Raw genomic sequence first — 19245 nt, 5'->3', positions numbered from 1 at the left:
CCCACAGAAATGACCCACGTTGCTCTAGCCTCAAGGTCTCACCAAGAGCCCGTATGATCCCCTGTGTCTTTCTCTACAAGGGACCCCAGGCTCATCCCTCAAGCCCCCAGACCCTTTCTATGGATCAGGAGATGGGGAAGGGATGAAAGGGCAGGTGGACATGGGTAGTGCCCACACGCACATAGACACTTGGGCATGGACGCGTGCCTGGTTGTCTGAGGCTTTATTATTGGACAAACATGAGCCATTTGAAGTGCTCCCGTGGGCAGCCCATGAAGTCAGTGTGCAGGCTCTGCAGATATGTCTGGTGATGTTGCCTCCACCCTAGAGCAGGTGAAGGAGCTTCTGCACTGTCCTGGCCCTCGTGAATCTGGAGTGCTGGGCCATCTCCCAGTGGATTCAGATGGAGCCAGAGGCCAAGTTCTCAGCAGGGGATGCCTGGATCATTTAAACTGCTGCCTTCAGGGGCACACTGTCTACTGGCTGATCTAGGTCCTTCTTTCTTGCCAGGGTCAGGTGGGTGAAGATTAGGATGAGGAAGATGCCTAAGAGGCCAGAGAGGGGTAGATCAGCCCTTAGAAAGGGCTATAGGACTTGTCCATCACTAGGGACTCCTTGCTACTGGTATTGATTTAATAAGGAAGCAGAGTTTCCTGGGCAGCATCCCCAAGGCTGGGGTGGGTATGACTCTGTGGTTCTGGTGCCTGAAGGAGCCAGACTGCTTGGCCTGCTCAGTCCTCACCAGGCCCCCGCCCCCTTGAGGCTGCCCCAGAACACCCAGCCTCCAAGGTCCCCTTCTCTGGGGACCAGTTTGGTTGGGGGTCATCTGGAAGGCAGTGAGTTGTTCCCATGGACCTCTGAGAGAAAGGCACATTGTAGCAATGTGTTAGAACCAGCAAAGAAAACCAGCCAGGAAAAAAGTTTAGGGAGCTAAAGAAACAAAAGGAATGGAAAGGGAGGCTTGGACTGAAAGAATTAGGCTGGAAAGAGCTGCGTTCTGCCACACCCTGGCTGTGTAACCTCGAGCAAGTCACTTGACCTCTCTGAGCATCAGTGACCTCATCTGGAAAATGGGGAATGCCAGCATCACAGGGTTGCAGGGAGGATTCAACAGGATAATCCTATGCTTGGCATAGGGCCTGATACACAGTTAATGTGTGGCAATGTAACAGTGAATGCTGTTATCAGTGAGGATGATCTTGATTCTGATAACAGGAGGCAAGAGCGCAAGGACTAGGAGAGTTGGGGGGCTCCTTCTCCAGCCCTGTGGGGACACTGTGGGGACAGGGGCGCTGTTTATCCGGAGGCTGTGGCTCCGAGCGTCACTGCCCGCCCCCTCCCAGGAGCCCAGCCGCCGTTACCTATTGCTACCAGGGTGCCCACGAGGATGACCACAGCCGACACCTTCGTGGGCATGCCCTTCATGCGGCCCACCTTGCGCATGCACTGGCCTTCCACGTTGCAGCGACACACGATCACTGGGGACAGGCAGGGGAGGAAGGTAAGGGCAAGTGGGGCGGGCTCCCCAGCTCCTCGGAGCCCTCTGCCCAGCCCAGCCGGCCAGTGTGTGTGTTTCTGTGCACGTGCACGTATTCATGGGTACGGCGCAGGATGCAAGCACCTCTGTGTGTGCGCCTGCGCGCCCTGCGGTCTGGGTACCAGCCACACATGTGCAGGTGTGCACAGGCACATGCTGTCCTTATGAGCCTGCAGGCATGTTGCCCAGCCCCTCCCCCTGCACCCCAGGGGTTCCCTTAAGAACTGCAGACCCCTGACCTTGGCTGCACCCCAGCCCGGCCTCACCGTTGACCTGGATCTGCCACATCCGGTCATTGTGGCTGACAACGATGGGGACTACGTGTTCGCGTGGCTCCACCCAATGCAGGCCCAGGGTGAGGTAGGCATGGGACCCTGTTGGGACCATAAGCAGCGATCAGAGTCACTAGCCTGCTCCCCCAGGCCCAGCCCCACCCTCACGGGGAAAGGGCATCCCACTTCCAAGTACCAACCACCCCCTGCCTTGGCCACAGCCTCCCTGCTTCCCCCACCACACACCATTGAGAGCCCGGAGGCGCCAATCCCGCTGCACCGTGGGGTTGGGACCAAGGGCAAAGCCGTAGGGACCGTGTCCACTGGCCAGGTCAGGGTCCTCTCTGGGTCCACTGACAACAACGCCATGGTCCTGGCGGGGCGTGCAGAGGTGTCGGGAGGGCACAGGAGCCACAGTCGGGGTTGGGGCGGAAGGGGCCTTCAGGAAGTGGATCGCAAGGGTCGCAGAGGTGCTCCGTGTTGGCTCATCTGCAGAGGAGGCAGTGCTGAGCTGGCCGGAGCCCTTGTGGGGGGTGGGGTGAACTCAGAGTCCCTGGGCGGGTCCCTTTCCCCAGAGCCCATCAGTGTCACCCGGCTGAGTTGCTGCCACACCCCCTCCCTCCCCTCGACCCCCTCCTCTCCGTCCCCGTCATCATCCCCACGCCAGTCTGTTCCTCACAATGCGTTTCACCCCCTTCACTTCCAAACGGCTGCCAAGCCTTTCTGTGCCTTTCTGGATGCCAAGCTTGCTCTCACTGCCCCCCCTCCCACCCCCCACCCGGCCCCTGGTGCCAGGGCCCAACAATGTGGAAATGCCCTGGCTGTAGATGAGCTCACCCCTGCTGGGCTGTCCTGCATCATAGGACAGCCCAGCTCAGAGCTGAAACCTGCCTCCCTGAGGTACCCACGCCTGAGGCAGCTCTTCATCCTGTCAAAGTGCCATTCAGAGTCCTCCCCACCTGTCCTCAGCATCCCATCCAGGCTCACTTCCTGGCACGCCTGCCCCAGGAGAGCCACTGGCCCTCCCACCCCCTGCCCAGCCCCACACCCTCTGCTCCCAGCCTTGTCTAAGTCTGGCACGGTGAGAGGCCCTCCGGGGCTGAGGTTGGAGGGATTGCAAGTATCTAGCCAGGAGGATGGTCTGAGGGGGGGGAGGCAGAGGCCAGACATTCTCAGAGGACACTGGACCCAACCCCTTGGCCCTCCCTCCTGCCCGGGGCAGAGTGGATGCCAGAAAGTGCCCTGGGGAGGAAGCTGGGTCCTGCCCATCTGTCTGTCTGTCTGTCTATCTGTGTGTCTGAGGTTTTCTTTCCTGCCAGAAGCCCTCCCCGCAGTCTGGCCATACCTGCATCCTGGGCCTCCACCAGCACTGTGTACGTGTCCCCAGGCTGGGCACTCTGCAGGAGCCGGGCTGTGAGCACATCCCCGGAGACCTGCTCGATGCAGAGCCAGCCCTCTGAGTCGTTGACCAGGGAGAACCTGAGGCCCAAAGAAGATGGGGACAGGGAGGCGGGAACTACACATGGGGTCTTGCCCAGAGACCTCCAGGGCCATGTGACCTGCCCAAGTTCCACATTCTCTTTGTGACCTGAGGGCAGCAGCATTGCCCATGAGCTCTCTCCAGCTTAAGGTACTTGTTGTGGGGCAGAGCTTAAACCGCAGATACTGTGGCTGAGGGAGGGACTGTCAGAGCCTGGGTGGCCTCACTCAATTCCACTATTCCCAGGTCAGCCCACAAAGGGGCCAGGATAGAGCCAGAGCCTGAAAGAGGGCCTGTCCCAGGACAGCACGGGAGGTGTCATCTGAGCTCTCATGGGGTCCAAACACCCCTCTCCAAACAGCCCTAACCCCGCCCAGGAGTCACACCCTTCACATTAGCCATGGTTTGAGGAACATTCCAGGCTCTAGATAATGTGAGCTCCCTCTGAGGTCCTGAGGTCATCCCCAGGAAGTAGGGGAGGTCCAGCCCAGGTAAGGGGCTGGCTTCTGGCTCACCTGAGGGGACTGCTCATGGGGTCTGAGGGCCGGATGGTCAGCAGGAGGGAGCCGGCGGGTGCGCTGACTGGGACGCTGGCCTCGTAGCTGTCCTGGTCCAGCCGAGGGGGGGGCACCACCCTTTCCACCAGCACAGTCACGGTGACCGTGGCTCCAGGGCCTGGGTCTGGCCCCACCAGCTCTGCCACACTCCGCACCACCACCACCAACTTGTGACTTGGAGCTGCCTCATAGCTGAGGTTCTGGAACCAGCGGGGCCTGGGTCACTGTGGGGGCTGGGGCATGGCCCCCTCATGCAGGAATGTGTGTGTGTGTGCGCGCGCCCCTCCCCCACCCCTAGCCCCTTACCTTGAGGAGTCGCAACTGGACATGACCGGAATCTGGCTCCCATTCCAGGCCGAAGGTTCCCTCCACGTCCCCTGCCTCAATGGCAAAGTCCATGAGGCGGAAGGCAGGCTCAAGGTCGGCATCAGTGGCCGTGAGTGTGGTCACCAGAGTCCCAGGCTCTGTGTCCTCAGGGAGGCTCACGGGCTCCATCTGAAGAGATGGGGAGGGGCCATGAGGCGTCCATGAGCGCCTTCCCAAGGTGTCCTCCCTGTTCCTGTTCACCTGGGGGGTGGTGAACTCAGGCGCGTGGTCATTGACGTCCGTGATGGTAACTGCAATCTCACAGGTGCTGCTGAGGCCTGAGGCAGGGGAGGGCATGTTGGGGAGGCCAGGATGGGAACAGAGGGCTCAGGGAACCCTGCTCACCATCAGGGCACTTACCGCCCTCTGCTCCTCCTAGGTCAATGGCCAGCACCCGGAGCAGGATGTCCCGGCCAGCTTGGAGGCGGACAGTCCCCAGTAACACGCTGCCTGAGGTGGAGTCCAGCTCGAAGGCTTGCCCCTCTGCCCCCTCCTCGGGCTCAGGGCTCAGCAGCCGATACACAACGTGGGAATTGGGGGAGCCAGGGGCATCCGCGTCCTCCACTGAAAGCTTAGCCACCTTGGTGCCTGCAAAGACAGCACCCGCCATAGCCAGGCCTGGAGGCCTTACCTCACCCACTCTTCTGCGTGTGTGTGTGTTGGGGGTGAGACAGTGGTACAGGGGCCTGAGGCTGGCCCCATCCCAGAGGAGACCAAGATGGAATGGTTCGTGAGGACGTCACCCCTCCCTCCCCGCTAACGAGGCCCACAGCCCACCTGTGGGGCTGCGCTCAGGGAGGCTGACTGGGGGGCCTTGCGGGGGGCAGGCAGGAACGTTGTCATTCTCATCCGTCACCACCACACGCAGCTCCAGAGCTCCCGTGTACTCCTCGCCGTGGGTGTTCTGAGCCCGCACCTGGAGCAGGTACTGCGGTGGGCAGCGGGGGGCTTCAGGTGAAGACCAGGGGCAGCTCCAGCCTGGCCTGGGTCTGGCTTCCCTTCAGGCGGCCAGCCCCAGCTCTTCTGCCTCAGTGCCTGTGGGGGATGTGACACCCCCAGAAGCACACCGGACAGGGACCAAGCACCCCTCGGCCTGCCCTCCTGGCTTCCCCCTCACCTCACCTCAGCCTGGGCTTCTCGGTCCAGCTCCCTGGTCACGTAGAGTTTCCCCTCTGTGTCCACAGCAAAGGGTCCCGGGGGCTGGCTCTCCAGGAGGTAATGTGCATCTCCCCCACTCCAATGTACCTGGGAGGGGGGGAAGATGAGGGCCCCAGGACAAGGGCCAGGAATAGCCCACGTCAGCCCTTACATTCCAACTGTTCCTAGGTAGGGAGCCTGGGCCCCCACAGCTGTGTGACCCCGGGCAAGCTGCTGTCTTCTCTGGAGTCCAGGTAAGGTCCTTTTTTGGTGGGGGGGAGCACTCGTGACAACTCTGTGGTGGCCTTGCCCCATCCAAGCCTGCATCTTGCCCAATGTGCCTGACTGACGTCTCAGGCTGGGCCTGACCCCAGGGCGCTCCTCGAGGAGGCCTGAGACATTCCTAGCCTGGGTGACAATCCCCATGGCAGCAAGGAGGTGGCAGCTGTTCTGCTGAGGAAGCCTAGGGCACGCTCAGGAGGTCAGAGCACGGAGCCATGCCTGCCAGAGGCTAGTAGGTGAGGGGCTAAGGGCCTAGTCACAGGCCTTAAACGCCCACTCCATCACGGGAGCTGAGGGGACAGTGGAGGGAGGAGAGTAGGTAGGGGAGGAGCCGAAGTCAAGTTGGGCCCCCGACCCACCCCCTAAATCTCCATGAGACTCAGGCCCAGCTGCACCATCCATGGGGTTATTTCAGCCGCTCACAGCCACTTACTCACCTGGGCAATTTGGTGTGGGTATGGAACTTGGAGATTCTCTGCCAAGTGGACAGGATCTACGGGCACCCAGGTGTTTTCTACTATGGAGACATCTATGGTGGCTGTGGCCTGGTGGCCCGAGGCCTGGTCACCCATGTCCTTGACCTGCACCAACAGCTGATAGGGGCCCTCCAGAGCCTGGTCTAGGCTGGTGCTGCCTAGAAGAGGCAGGGTGGTCAGTTGAGCAGGGGGCCAGGTCATCTTGGTACCAAACACAAAGCCAAGCATACGGCAGGTGTTCAGGATACTCTCTTGGCCAAGGTTATGAGAGAGACCTTTAGCACCATTGTGAGCATCCAACCTGGACTTGACAGTTTGCTAAGTCATTTCCACATCTGTCCACACAATGAATGGTTGATGGACTAGAAAGGTGGATGACCAGGATAGGGGTGGTACATGGGTGGATAGGTAGATGAGTGAATGACCGGTTGGGTAAATGGACAGTTAACTAGGTGGATGGATGGGGATTTGGGCATGTGGATGGATGGTTGGATAGAGGGACTGTATATGTGTTTGGGTGGTAGATGGATGAATGGGTGGCTGGCTGAGCGGGTGTATGATTGGCTTTTCTTCCCTTCTCCAACCTGTGCCTCTGGTCTGAACTCCCAGGTCCAGGTCTCTCCTGCCATCAGTCCCAGTATTTCCCAGCAGTGTCCTGGGCCACAAACCCTCAGGTCTCTCCTATCCTTGTCCCTTAGGCCTGGGTCTGCAGAATGTCGGGTTGAGGTACTTCCTTCTACACCATTTCTCAACTGTGCATGCACGGTCCTGCCTCCACCCATGTTTTTGCCTTGCTACTCTCTCCAGCTGGAATACTCTTTCCTCCTCCTTTATCTCTCAAGCTCCAACCCCCCTACAGCTCAGATGCAACCTTCCCCAGCTTTCCCCAACCCTCTCCCCTCTTCCTACCCAGCTCAGGCTCACCCTCGGGGCTGAGAGCGAGAGCACCCAGCCGAGGCTCCAGCTGGAACATATCTGCAGAAGGCTGGGCTGGGGCCTGGTTCAGGATGTGGAATCGAAGATCCGAGTTGGCTGTGCCTGGCTCATCCTTGTCTGAAGCCTCGAGGAAGAAGAAGGGGATGCCTGGTGTTTGTGGAGAGGGTTCACCATTAGGAGTGTAGGTGTGGGGAGAGTCTCCCAAGCTTCCTTTATCTCTCCCTGGTTCTTCCTTCCATAGCCATCATCATATCAGGACTCTGAAGGTGAGCCATGGCTTTTCACCCCACTTCACAAATGAGTAAACTGAGGCCAAGAGTAAATGGGACTCACCTGTGGACCCTCAGTGGGGTGGGAGGTACAGCATGGGACAAAAATGGGAGGGGGCAGCTTGGACCCTGGCTGCCCTGTCCCTATGCCAACTCTCTGGCCATCTCTTTACTCTCCGTCCTCCCATCAGTGCCCACCTGACCTTGCTGTGAGCTGGCTGCTTTGCGCACTCACCAGGCCTGGTGCCCTGGCTCAGCCAAACTTTGTAGATGGCCTGGGAGAAATGGGGCACCTGGTCATTCTCATCCTTCACGTGCACAAGCACAGGCTGCGGGCCCCACAAGACACGTCCATCCTCTGTCTCCAGGGTGACCTGGCAGGGAAGGGTAGTCAGTGCCCCACCCTCCTTGGAGGCTTTCTGCTACCCCCAGCCCAGGTGTACCTGCAGCTGGTACTCTGCCTGTTCCTCCCGGTCCAGGGCCCTGGTCACCAGCAGGAAGCCAGACTCTGGATCCACAGCAAAGGGGCCCTCAGTTGCCACACCTGAGTCTCCTGACAGCACAATCTGGCCCTCAGCCTCCTCACGGGGCAGCGGCAACTGGCAGGGGAAGAACAGAGGTGAAGGGAGCAGGGGCTGGGCCTGGCAGATGCCCCCTCCAACCTATGGCCCCATTTTCTACGTGGGGAAACTGAGGTTCAGAAAGGGCCGGCACTTGCCGGAGGTCACAAAGCCAGTGAGGAACAGAATGGAAATTCAAAGCCAGAGCTCTTTCCTCTGTGCCCAGTGCCCCCTATACTTCCTGCCCTACTTTCTAAAGCTTGAAACCCCTCCTCCATCACTTCATCCTTTAACTTAAAATTCTATTTTCTTCTGGGATTAAATCTTATTAGTCATTCACACCGTACCACATACTCTCTAGAAAGCAGGGTTGAAAGAAAGCAAGAGGGACTTCCTAGGTGGCACAGTGGTTAAGAATCCATCTGCCAATGCAGGGGACACAAATTCTATCCCTGGGCCGGGAAGATCCCACATGCTGCAGAGCAACTAAGCCTGTGCGCCACACCTATCGAGCCTGGGCTCTAGAGCCCAGAGCCACCACTATTGAGCCCATGTGCTGCAGCTACTGAAGCTCATGCGCCTAGAGCCCGTGCTCTGCAACAAGAGAAGCCACCTCAATGAGGAGCCAGCGCACCGCAACGAAGAGTAGCCCCCACTCGCTGCAGCTAGAGAAAGCCCATGTGCAGCAACGAAGACCCAACGCAGCCAAAAAATAAGATACATAAAAAAAAGTTAAAAAAAAAAACCAAAAAAGTGTTTAAAAAAAAAAAGAGAGAAAGCCAGAGCAAGAAAGAGAAAGAAGTGCTGGAGGTAGGGGAAGCAGGACTTGGGGGGATGGCAGCCCACCCAGCTCTCAGGCTCACCTTGGTCAAGTACAAAGGGAAATTGCCACCGTAGTTTTCCGGGACTTCCACATACACCTCTGCAGACTGGGCCCTGGGGAGAGCCTGTGGGAGGATTCTCACCAAGTCACCAAGCTATACCTTCCTGCCATGGGTGCTGGGACCTGACAGGGAGGGGGAATTCTGCCCCTTCCCTGGGCCTGGCCATACCTTAGCCCATCCACCCCTGGCCTTTAACCTGACCCCACAACAGGCCTGTAGCAGCTCTCACCCCATCCCCCAAACACTACCGTCCATAGTCAGGGCAACTGGTCCAGGTAGAGCAGGGGGCGAGGGTGCCAACCCCCCAAGGCCAGGATCTGAGGGCGAGGAGCAGGGCTCAACCTACCCGGCCGACGAAGAGGCAAAGCAGCCACAGCCAGGCAGGGACCATGGTCAGGATGGGCCTGAGGGACGTGGCAGTAAGGATCCGGCCCAGATTACCCTCCCTCTAGCAAGTATTCCTCCCCTCATTCCTACCCAGCCTCAGGCCGGGGCTTCCCCAGGCCCCACGGGGCACAACGGTCCCTCCGTTTTTAGCTGGACCAGCAATTCTCTTAACTGCCCCTCCCCCTCCCACTCACTTGGACACTGTCCCCACCCTTGTCCCCTGCCGGAGCCCCCTGCATACACATAGCCCGAGGGACCTCATGACAGACTGGCCTCCTCTTCCTCCCCTTTTAAGGGCCTGCGGCTCCCGGTTGCCTCGGGGTCGTTCTCCAGCTCCTTGGCCAGGCCCACCAAGACCCCCCAGGGCCAGCTGCCCTGCAGCGCTTGGTTCTTGCACCCACGAGGATCTCTATGGGAGTTTCACCTCCGGACTTTTGTCTCCTCCCCACCATAGCCCCCCCAGCTCGTAGATCCCAAAGTGGTCATTTCCCAGCAGCACCCCCCCCAAATCAAGAAAGTTTGAAGCTAGAAAGACCCTGACGGCTCTGAGGGCCACTTCCTGTGGTCACCTCAGGTGGCGGGCTAGGCCTGAAGGGCAGGAGCTGACCAAGGTCACAGAAGACTTGCCCACAGGGGAGATCTTCCTGGAACAGAGGACTCGCGGTTCAGGGTCTCCAGGACGGTTCCACCTCCCATTGCCATCCTTCAGACACGGGGGAGTCCCCATGGGGCAGGAGCCCTGCCCTCATCTCGGCGTTTTCCAGCGCTCAGCACAGAGCTGGGCACACAGAACATGGACAACCACGCCAACCACTCCTGGGAACTCTTCCCTGGTCCACAGGGCAGTGTTTCTCCTTCCCCCGCCACCAGCCCCAGCCTCAGCCCTGCCCACCCCTCCGTTCCCAGGCCCTCACCTGCCGGTGTCTGAGGCTGGCTTCCTTGGTCCAGCTGCCAGGTGAGAGGACTCTTTCTACAGGGAGCGCTGGCCAGGCTGAACCGGGTGGAACAGACACTTGAGCAGGTAGGCGTGCCAGCCACGCTCACGCAGACGTGCAAAACACCACTGGGCCCGCAAAGCAGGCCTGGCCCGCCCAGCCCCCCAGGTTACTCATTGACTTTGGAAAGCTGGAGGCTGCTCAGCATCCATGACCGCCGGCCCCAGGGGGTGGGAGGATCGTGGACCTGGCACTTGTCCCACCCCTACACAGCCCAGTGGGCGCTTCTCAGCCCTCTGAGTTTGGACATGACTTTTTTCCCCGTGGCTCCAGACTCACTCCCACTTCTCGCCCTGTGCACCACCACCTGCAGCTCCACCTTGCCCCACTCCGTTCATTTTGTCTGGAATGCCTTTCCCACCCCTTCATTTGTCTGCTGAGCACCTGCTCAGGCTTTGGTACTCAGCTTGAATATTCCCCCGTCCCAGGAATCTTCCCTGGGCTCCCAGGCTTGTTCAGGGTTCTTCTGTGGGAATATCTCGCCCCCACCCACGCCCCCATGCCAAGTGCTATCTCTATCAACACAGAGGGGACACCAGGTTGTCATTGGCTGTCTCTTCCATCAAACTGGAGACCCTCCAGGGCAAGACTCAGGGACCCAATAATGATCTGGCCCTTGCCCGGCACTGGCAGCTCCCAACTGGCTTGTGGAACTAAGATAAGGAGCTAGCGGTGGCATGTGCAGGATAGGGAAGTAGGGCACGACCCAAACCGGGTATTCGAGTCTCCAGACCACCCAAGAGTGGGACCAGGGAGTGGGGTGGGGGGACAGCAGCCTGTGAGATCCCCTAAGGCTCCGTAAGTGCTCACATTAGCCCCTGGATACTGACAGGGCTGGAACAATGACTGTCTTGTGACTCTGAGAAGGAGAGAGAAGATTGAGCCAGCTCAGGTGACCTTGAGGGAATTGCAGAGCTGAGCAGGGGCGCTTCCCCGGGTGAGGGCAGCCAAGTAGAGTCATGAGAAGTTTCTGGGTCCTGGGAGTCTGGGATGGTGTGGGGAGGGTGGGAAAGGTCAGGGACCCTGGTATCTGGTCTTTCCAGTGGTTTCCCCCGAGTCCTTCCCACTGCACGTCTGGTTAGTTTCTCTCAGGCTGGAAGGCTGAATCAGGACCCCTCAGCTGACCCTAACCTTATCTGTCACAAGCTGAGTGCCTGCCTCAGGGACACTTGGGCACCCCAGTCTGGAGTGGGGTGCAGTGCAGGGATGCTGAAGGGGTCTTGCATGTGTTAAGCTCCTACTATGTGCTTGGCACTGCTCTAAGCACATACCTTCATTATTCCACCCACTCCATTCTGAAGAGGACGTTGTTCACATGTCACACACTAGGGCACAGAGAGGCTGAGTGGCTTGCCCAGGGTCACACAGCCAATAAGTGGCAGAGCTAAGAAGGTCTGGATTCTTTTTTTTAAATGTTTTTATTTATTTAATTTTATTTTTTAAGGTCTTTATTGGAATATAATTGTTTTACACTTTTGTACCAGTTTTTGAGGTATACCAAAGTGAATCAGCTGTATTTATACATATATCCCCATATCCCCTCCCTCCCGCGACTTCCTCCCACCCTCCCTGTCCTGGCCCTCTAAGGCATTACGCATCATCGAATTGATCTCCCTTTGTTATACAGCAACTTCCCACTATTTTACATTTGGTAGTGTATGTACGTCTATGCTACTCTCTCACTTCATCCCAGCTTCCCCTTCGCTCCCCCCTCCAACCCCGTGTCCTCCAGTCCATTCTCTGCACCTGCACCCTTATTTTTGTCCTGTCACTGGGTTCATAGTACCATTTTTTTTAGATTCCATATATATGAGTTAGCATACAGTATTTGTTTTTCTCTTTCTGGCTTACTTCATTCTGTATGACAGTCTCTAGTTCTATCCACCTCATTACATATAGCTCTAGTTCATTCCTTTTTATGGCTGAGTAATATTCCATTGTGTATATGTGCCACATCTTCTTTATCCATTCATCTGTTGATGGGCACTTAGCTTGCTTCCATGTCCCGGCTATTGTAAACAGTGTTGCAATGAACATTATGGTACATGTTTCTTTTTGGATTATGGTTTTCTCTGGGTATATGCCCAGGAGTGGGATTACTGGATCATATGGTAGTTCTATTTTTAGTTTTTTAAGGAACCTCCAAACTGTTTTCCATAGTGGCTGTACCAACTTACAGTCCCACCAACAGTACAGGAGAGTTCCCTTTTCTCCACACCCTCTCCAACATTTATTGTTTCTAGATGTTTTGATGATGGCCATTCTGACCAGTGTGAGGGGATACCTCATTGTGGCTTTGACTTGCTTTTCTCTAATGATTAGTGATGTTGAGCATCTTTTCATGTGTTTGTTGGCTGTCTGTATGTCTTCTTTGGAGAAATGTCTGTTTAGGTCTTCTGCCCATTTGTGGATTGGGTTATTTGCTCTTTTGGTATTAAGCTGCATGAGCTGCTTGTATATCTTAGAGATTAACCCTTTGTCCGTTGCTTCGTTGGCAAGTATTTTCTTCCATTTTGAGGGCTGCCTTCTTGTCTTGTTTATGGTTTCTTCCGCTGTGCAAAAGCTTTTAAGTTTCACTAGGTCCCATTTGTTTATTCTTGATTTTATTTCCATTCTTCTATGAGGTGGGTCAAAAAGGATCTTGCTTTGATGGGTGTCATAGAGTGTTCTGTCTATGTTTTCCTCTAGGAGTTTTATAGTGTCTGCCCTTACATGTAGGTCTTTAATCCATTTGGAGTTTATTTTTGTGGATGATGTTAGGAAGTGTTCTAATTTCATTCTTTTACATGTAGCTGTCCAATTTTCCCAGCACCACTTATTGAAGAGGCTGTCTTTTTTTCCATTGTATATTCTTGCCTCCTTTGTCAAAGATAAGGTGCCCACATGTGTGTGGGTTTACCTTCAGGTTCTCTATTCTGTTCCATTGATCTTCCTTTCTATCTTTGTGCCAGTACCATACTGTCTTGATCACTGTGGCCTTGTAGTATAGTTTGAAGTGGTCTGGATTCTTTTTCAGACTACTCTGAGAAAACCACACCTGCCACAAGCCTCAAAGTATGGGATTGGGGGTGGGGAGCAGCAGCAGCTTTGAACAGTTAACATTGCCCTGGGGGGGCGTGTGAGTAAGTCACAGGGGCCACACACCCGAGGAAACGCCCTCAAACCTCCTCCTGCTATTGAAAAACTGCAATCAGAGTTTTAACCAGGTTTTGAGGGCTCCCAGGAGTCTGTGGAATGAAGAAATTAACTAATAAAGAAATGTATGGACCCTGGTCTGGAACCTTCTCATAAACTGTTGGGACTTCCCTGGCAGCCCAGTGGTTAAGACTCCGTGCTTCCACTGCTGGGAACACAGGTTCAATCCCTGGCCGGGGAACTAAGATCCCGCATGCCACGCAGCGTGGCCAAAAAAAAAAAAAAAAAAAGAGGAGTTAAGAAATTGTCCCTAGCCTTGTCCTAGGCTGTCTCTGGGCTCCTGAGGTGGGCAGACCTGTATACTAGTCCCCATTCAGCCACTTCTTTCCGTGTGACCTCGGGCAAGTGCTTTAGTCTCCCATCCGCCATTGCTGAATGGGGATGCTCACTCCTGAAAGGATGTAGGTAAACAACTAGCAGGCACCTGCGCCCGGAAGGCTCCCCTTCCCAGGTGTGGGTGGTGGGGAGACGCACACCTCCAGTTCTCACAGAACGTGCACACATTTACACGCAAATGCAAGACCCCTCATTCCAGACGAGGAAGGCTCCAGGGACCTGCTCCCACATTAGCCAATGCCGAGTGTGGGATGCTCTGGCCTGGTCACTCACAGTGGGGAGAATAGGGAGCCCTCCCTGCCCTCCCCCTCCAAGCCCCTGCCCAGTAGCCCAGCCTCAGCCGGAAGCAGAGGAGCCATACGGGGTCAAGTCCACCTGAGTGTGCCTTCCTCATCCCCACCTTAACAAACGAGCTGCCTCCTTCTCCAGCCAGGGGGTCTGGGAAGTCTTCCACAGCCACTCCACCTCAGCAGATCTCAGGAGGGAGCAGGGCAGAGACACCCACCCAGGAGCCAGACCCAGCATTTTTGTTTGGCCTTGGCACCTGGGGCAGGACCTGGTCCCTCTGACAGCCTCAATCTCCCTTACATACAGTGGGCTGATTGAGCCTTTGATCAGCTGGGCAATGCCAGGCCCCAGTGCAGTAGAATCTGGATAACAGGCTGGGTGGGGTTCAGGTCTCTTCCTGCTGTTTGGAGCTCCTAACCAGGCCCCAACCCACACCTGCGCCCCTGACCCAGCTGGCTATATCTGGACATTAGAATAGTCAAGGCCACACACTGCGGTGAGGCAGTGAGCCCTGTTTCTCAATTTCACAAACGCTTCCTGCTCCTGGAGACCCCGGATAGAAGGAAACACAGAGTCAACAGCCCTGACCTATCAGGAAATAGTCTTTATTACAAAAACCTGCATGTAAACAAATAGCCACTGCATTGAACTGCCTCCCTCCAGGACATGCATACCATGCGTGCAGAGAAAGCCAGAGTCCTCTCCCCACTCACGGGCCTGCTCCACAGGCTGGGCTCAGGTGCTGCTTGGGACACATAAGGGCCTGCACGGACATCTCTGTGGGCCCAGCCCTCGACAGCCACTGGGAGCCACCTCCCTGAGCAGCACTGTCTTTCTGTCCATGACCATGAGGTGGGGGATGCCCAGAGTCTGAGCCAGCCTTGGGGCACCTTGGGCAGTTGGCTGGGCCAGCCCACCAATCTGCCCATCTGTGTGCACTGTACAGGAGTGCCTCAGGACCTAGAGCACCGAGAGGTCATGGCAGGACTTGGACTTGGCACGCAAGGCCATCTTGCGGCTGTTTCGAGCGACGATACGGCCCAGGAAGCGCTTCGCCTTCTTGCCAAGGCTCTCTCGCCGCTGGGTACCCGCTTGTCGACGTGCATTGGCCTCTTTGCTATCCCTGCGCAGGCGTATCTGGCGCACGACACCCTCGAACAGCGCCTGGACGTTGTGGTGCAGCGCAGCTGACGTCTCAATAAACTTACAGTCGAAGACAACAGCGCAGGCCCGGCCCTCTGGTGGGGTGGGGACAGACATAGGTCAGTAAACAAAGGGTGGGTGGGTGGGGGAGAAGCCCTCTCAAACCCTGGCCACCCCATGGCAGCTACCATATTAGTGGGTAAGGGAAGGGGGAGCCCCAGGTCCTCCCCAGAAACACAGTGACCGCAGCTCCTATACAGAGGGGCCCAGGTATCACTGGGTCATGCAACTGGCAGTGTGCCCATGTTTAAGGAGCTCACAAAGGCCCACAAAAGACACCCATTTATTGAAATAATTTGAAGTCTGATATTTAAATGGAAGTGCTGTAGTAGTCAACACAGGAAAATTAAAACTTTGTCGGACAGCTTAGTGTTTTATGGCTTGATGTTATATCATGACGAATGACAGATGGAATGGGGGTGACATCACCAAGTAACTGCCGATTCCTCTGTGGGGCGCAGGTTTGGGGGATGCTGAACCCAAGGTGGGGGGTCCTCCCCAGGGGCAAGACTACTCCGAGACTGGCCCTGCCCTGGAATCCAGGCTCTGACTTCCTGGCCTGATTCCCTGCACGCTCCTCACCCCTCATCTGCCAGGCAAGGGGCAAAGGGGACAGAAAAGGAGGGCTCTGAGGTGGCCCAGCTCAGTGCCCAGCAGCCTTCACTTTCGCTAGTGCATTTGGTCCTTTCCAGCACTCAGGTCTTTGGGAGTCCTGTGGGAGGGCAGAAGCTCTCCCCCTCTCTCCCCAAGCTTTCTTCCTGAACATTTTTAGCTGCTGATGATCCCCAGGGACTCAAGCTGAGTCAAGACTGAGTGGACCACAGCCCAGCCAGGATCTCCCTCCCTTTCCGACCCCCTCCCTGCTCACCATCCAAAGAGACCTCACGAGAGCGCACCAAGTCGCTCTTGTTGCCCACCAGGATGATGGGCACGTCGTCGGTCTGCCGCGCCCGCCGCAGCTGGACTCGAAGCTCTGAGGCCTTCTCAAAGCTGTCCTTGTCTGTCACTGAGTACACGATGACATATGCGTCTCCCATGGCCATGCAGTGGCCGGGTAGCCAGCGGCCCCCATCCTAGAGAACACAGACACATATTTACCCAATAGTCCTCATGTCCCGGCTACAAGGCTGTCACTCCCAGCAGGTCCCTACCCCCAGCTCACCCCTCCCATCCTGCCCTGGGTCTCAGCGTGAATCTTACCTGATCCCAAATGTCATAAACCATGAGTGATGCCTCTTCTCCATCCACTATGATAGAGCGGTCATACGTGTGCCCTAGGCAGGAGACCAGTAGTTAGGTTACCTGCTGGCTGTCAAAAGCCCCTGCCCCCGCCTACTCCCCCGCAATGCACCAGGTTTCCTGTTCTAGCCACGTCCTTCAACTCCTCCCCAGAGCCGCCCTAACCTTCTCCTCTACTGATAGCTGCTACGTAGCAACAGAAGTGACAAAGCTGAGAAATGGGGGGGTGGAGGGCATGGTGCCTGGCCCCCACCTAAATACCCTTTCCTCAAGCTAGCAATGTCCTAGGTGGCCACCCTTGTGCTCCCCGCCCTCCTGTTTCCTGGGACCCAGGGTAGTTCTGACCACAGTGGCCTGAGTTAGAACAGACATCCTCTGGGGACCTTGGTTACCTACGACTCCTCTCCTAGAAACTCCCTGTGGCTCTGTTCTTGCCAGTCCTGGCAGGGAGGTCTATCCTGTCCCTGTCCTACAGAGTAACTTGATTGCATGCCCTGGGCCCTCTACTCTAAGCATTTCTTTCCCTATTAAAGACTGGGTTACCTTCTCCCTTAGTTTCCCCAACTGTGAAAGGGTAGGTAAAGGCAGATTCTCAAAGTGCCTTCAGAATCCCATTGGTATTTGCTGTTTTTAATCCTGGTCCCCAGTCCTGTAGCCCCCAGTCCTAACCCTGTGTTCTCCCCTCCCTTGAACAGTCCCTCCCAGCCCCTTACCTGCGGCCTCTGCCTCCGGCCCATCCTCTACACCACCGAAGATGCGCGCCAGAGCGCTCTTGCCGACGCCAGGCGCCCCCAGCAGCAGCACCTTGTAAACGCCGTCGTCTGAATCGCTGCCTCCTGAGCTGAGCGAGTCAGAAGAGCCCTCGGGCCAGTCCAGCCTCGGACCCTGGGCTCCGGTCCCGGCCTCGGCCGATGCCAGAGCTCCCGGAACCAGCGCCGCCTGCAGGTCGCGCTCGTCCACCGGCATGCTTCGGCGGTGCAGCGGGGGCGCCGGGCCCCAGGGTGTGCTGCCCCGACGGCGCTCGCGCTCCCGGCCCCCGCCGCGGCTCCCGCCGGCTCCGCTGCCGCCGCCATTCAGAGTCATCGCGTCGGACGCCGTCTGGGGAACGGGAATCCAGACGGCCGCGTAAGCCGCGGTGGAGATGGAGCGGGAGGCTGGACCCGCGACGCGCCTGCCCGACCACGGGTCAGGACGGATGCTCAGGGCCCAGGACCTGCCGCAGAACGTCCTTGCGCCCTGACTTGTGACCCATCCTCCTGACTCGTTCATCCCAGACGGTGAGACCACCCCCACCCCCCTCTGCCAGGACACTCACCCACTCACACACGGACACGGTCAGGACTAGGTAGGTCCCGGGCTCGGATACAATCCACTCGAAGACCCAGGCACAGACACTCGACGCTGTCGCAGCCGCCGCCTTCTCAGTCCGCACTGGGTCCGGGCTCCTGAGCCGCCTATTTAAGCCTCTCCCCGCCCCCGCCGCCACCCCCGCGCTCGCCCCCGTCTGCGCTGTGCGGGGGCTGACGTGTCCGTCCCCCTCCCCCAAGGGGAATCCCCCACCCTCCTCCTAGAAGCTCACACCCACCCAGCCACCCCGCTCACCCGCCAGGGCGGGGCAGGGGCAGACTCCGCAGACAAAAGCCGGATCTGAGTGTGTGTTTGGGGGAGGGGGAGGGGAGGGGGCCGGGGGCGCAGGTAAGAAGGGAGGAGGAGTGGAAGTATATGAATGGTGCGGAGGAGGGGAATGGAGGTGGAGGGTGCCACCACGGTGGGGGAAAGGGGGAAAGCCCCAACCAGCCAAGTGCGCCAAGTCCCCACTAGGGAAGAATTGAGGTCTGGCCCTTTAAAAGTGATTTCTTCTTTCCCTCTCCCCCAGTCCTGGCCTGTTGCCCAAGCAAGCTGACCAGTTACAGGTCAGACTTCACCCTTCACTGTCCATGACACCCATTCCCCACCTGCCGGTATCTGAGCTAGAATTTAGGGGCCCTAAATCCAGGCTTTTCGCCTCAACACCAGGTCCTTCCCATTCTCATCCCTGGCCTTGGAAGCTGAAGATTCTGCCTGATGAGCCCACCCTTCAGGATGAGGGTTATGACAACTGAGTCTCTGGGGGCCCTTGGAGAGCTGTTTGGGGGAGGGGGCAAGGAAGGGATGCCTTCTGGCAATGTGGTACAGGTAGAGGTGCAGCCTTGAATCTTGCCGAGGGAATACAGGCCAGAGAAGGAAAAGGATGGACTCAGCACCACCTCCCCCTCAGCACCCTCCAGGCAGCTGCCAGCAACTCTGCTAAAAATACCTGGCCCTGGTCATTCTGCTCCTGGCCTGGAGGTTGCCCAAAGTTGGGGAAATCCTGGCAGACAGGTGTCAGATGCCAGCAGGAGCGGATAGGGGTGGGACTGGACCGGGGTCTGGTCTGGCTCCAGCCGCTCTAAGAGTTTTCAGTGTCTCCTTCCTTCCCTTTAGTCTCAGACTGGGCCTGCAGTTCAGGGCACGCTCAGGGCCTGGAGGTTCAGACTCCCATTCAGGAGGGGCATAGTTGTAGAGTATGGATGGGCTCAGGGGGATGGGGATGGGTTGGCACCACTTGGTGCCACCACTACCCAGAGATCAGCCCCTCCTCAGACCCAGGGAGGGTGCTGGGGTACAGAGGGGAGGAGATGTAATGCAGCTGCTTGGTTTCTAGTCCTGAGTCTTCCTCCAGGCTCCTGGATCTTGCCTCCTTCCCAGCCTCAGGATGCCCAGCTATAAACTGCCTTGCTCATGTTTGGGGCGTGTGAGCACTGGGAGCAGACAAGCTGTGTGGTACTTTGTGAAAGAGACCTGCTATTAGACTGACGCATGATTGT

The 19245-nt window shown here is 57.3% G+C and overlaps 2 protein-coding genes across 2 annotated transcripts; both read right to left on the bottom strand.

Annotated features, from left to right (window-relative positions):
* Window positions 1-211: 211 nt before the first annotated feature.
* Window positions 212-9147, bottom strand: CDH16 (cadherin 16). The gene is made up of 17 exons (XM_057710823.1): window positions 9103-9147; window positions 8736-8819; window positions 7756-7911; window positions 7548-7686; window positions 7032-7190; window positions 6069-6265; window positions 5335-5457; window positions 4990-5140; window positions 4573-4800; window positions 4414-4490; window positions 4153-4341; window positions 3805-4046; window positions 3155-3288; window positions 2056-2298; window positions 1804-1911; window positions 1362-1478; window positions 212-545 (listed from the first exon to the last, which is right to left on the bottom strand). The coding sequence occupies exons 1-17, from the start codon at window positions 9145-9147 to the stop codon at window positions 448-450; spliced, it is 2490 nt and encodes an 829-aa protein (XP_057566806.1). The 3' UTR covers window positions 212-447.
* Window positions 9148-14544: 5397 nt separating this feature from the next.
* RRAD (RRAD, Ras related glycolysis inhibitor and calcium channel regulator) lies at window positions 14545-17835 on the bottom strand. The gene is made up of 5 exons (XM_057712112.1): window positions 17715-17835; window positions 17113-17497; window positions 16361-16434; window positions 16029-16233; window positions 14545-15195 (listed from the first exon to the last, which is right to left on the bottom strand). The coding sequence occupies exons 2-5, from the start codon at window positions 17480-17482 to the stop codon at window positions 14918-14920; spliced, it is 927 nt and encodes a 308-aa protein (XP_057568095.1). The 5' UTR covers window positions 17483-17497; window positions 17715-17835; the 3' UTR covers window positions 14545-14917.
* Between the last annotated feature and the right edge of the window lie 1410 nt (window positions 17836-19245).

The sequence above is a fragment of the Hippopotamus amphibius genome, chromosome 16, assembly GCF_030028045.1.
Source record: "Hippopotamus amphibius kiboko isolate mHipAmp2 chromosome 16, mHipAmp2.hap2, whole genome shotgun sequence".
NCBI classification, from domain to species: Eukaryota; Metazoa; Chordata; class Mammalia; order Artiodactyla; family Hippopotamidae; genus Hippopotamus; species Hippopotamus amphibius.
Note: the sequence above shows the minus strand (reverse complement) of the source record. Positions and strands in the feature narration are given on the sequence as shown.

Coding starts and splice junctions, on each gene's coding strand:
- CDH16 (XM_057710823.1), bottom strand. CDS start 9,147: ATGGTCCCTGCCTGGCTGTGGCTGCTTTGCCTCTTCGTCGGCCGG. Junction 3,289..3,804: donor CCCATGAGCAGTCCCCTCAG/GTGAGCCAGAAG, acceptor TTTGGGCCTCAG/GTTCTCCCTGGTCAACGACT. Junction 2,299..3,154: donor GGTGGAGGCCCAGGATGCAG/GTATGGCCAGAC, acceptor CCTCCTCTGCAG/ATGAGCCAACACGGAGCACC.
- RRAD (XM_057712112.1), bottom strand. CDS start 17,482: ATGACTCTGAATGGCGGCGGCAGCGGAGCCGGCGGGAGCCGCGGCGGG. Junction 16,234..16,360: donor TTTATGACATTTGGGATCAG/GTAAGATTCACG, acceptor TGTGTTCTCTAG/GATGGGGGCCGCTGGCTACC. Junction 15,196..16,028: donor TCGTGAGGTCTCTTTGGATG/GTGAGCAGGGAG, acceptor CCACCCCACCAG/AGGGCCGGGCCTGCGCTGTT.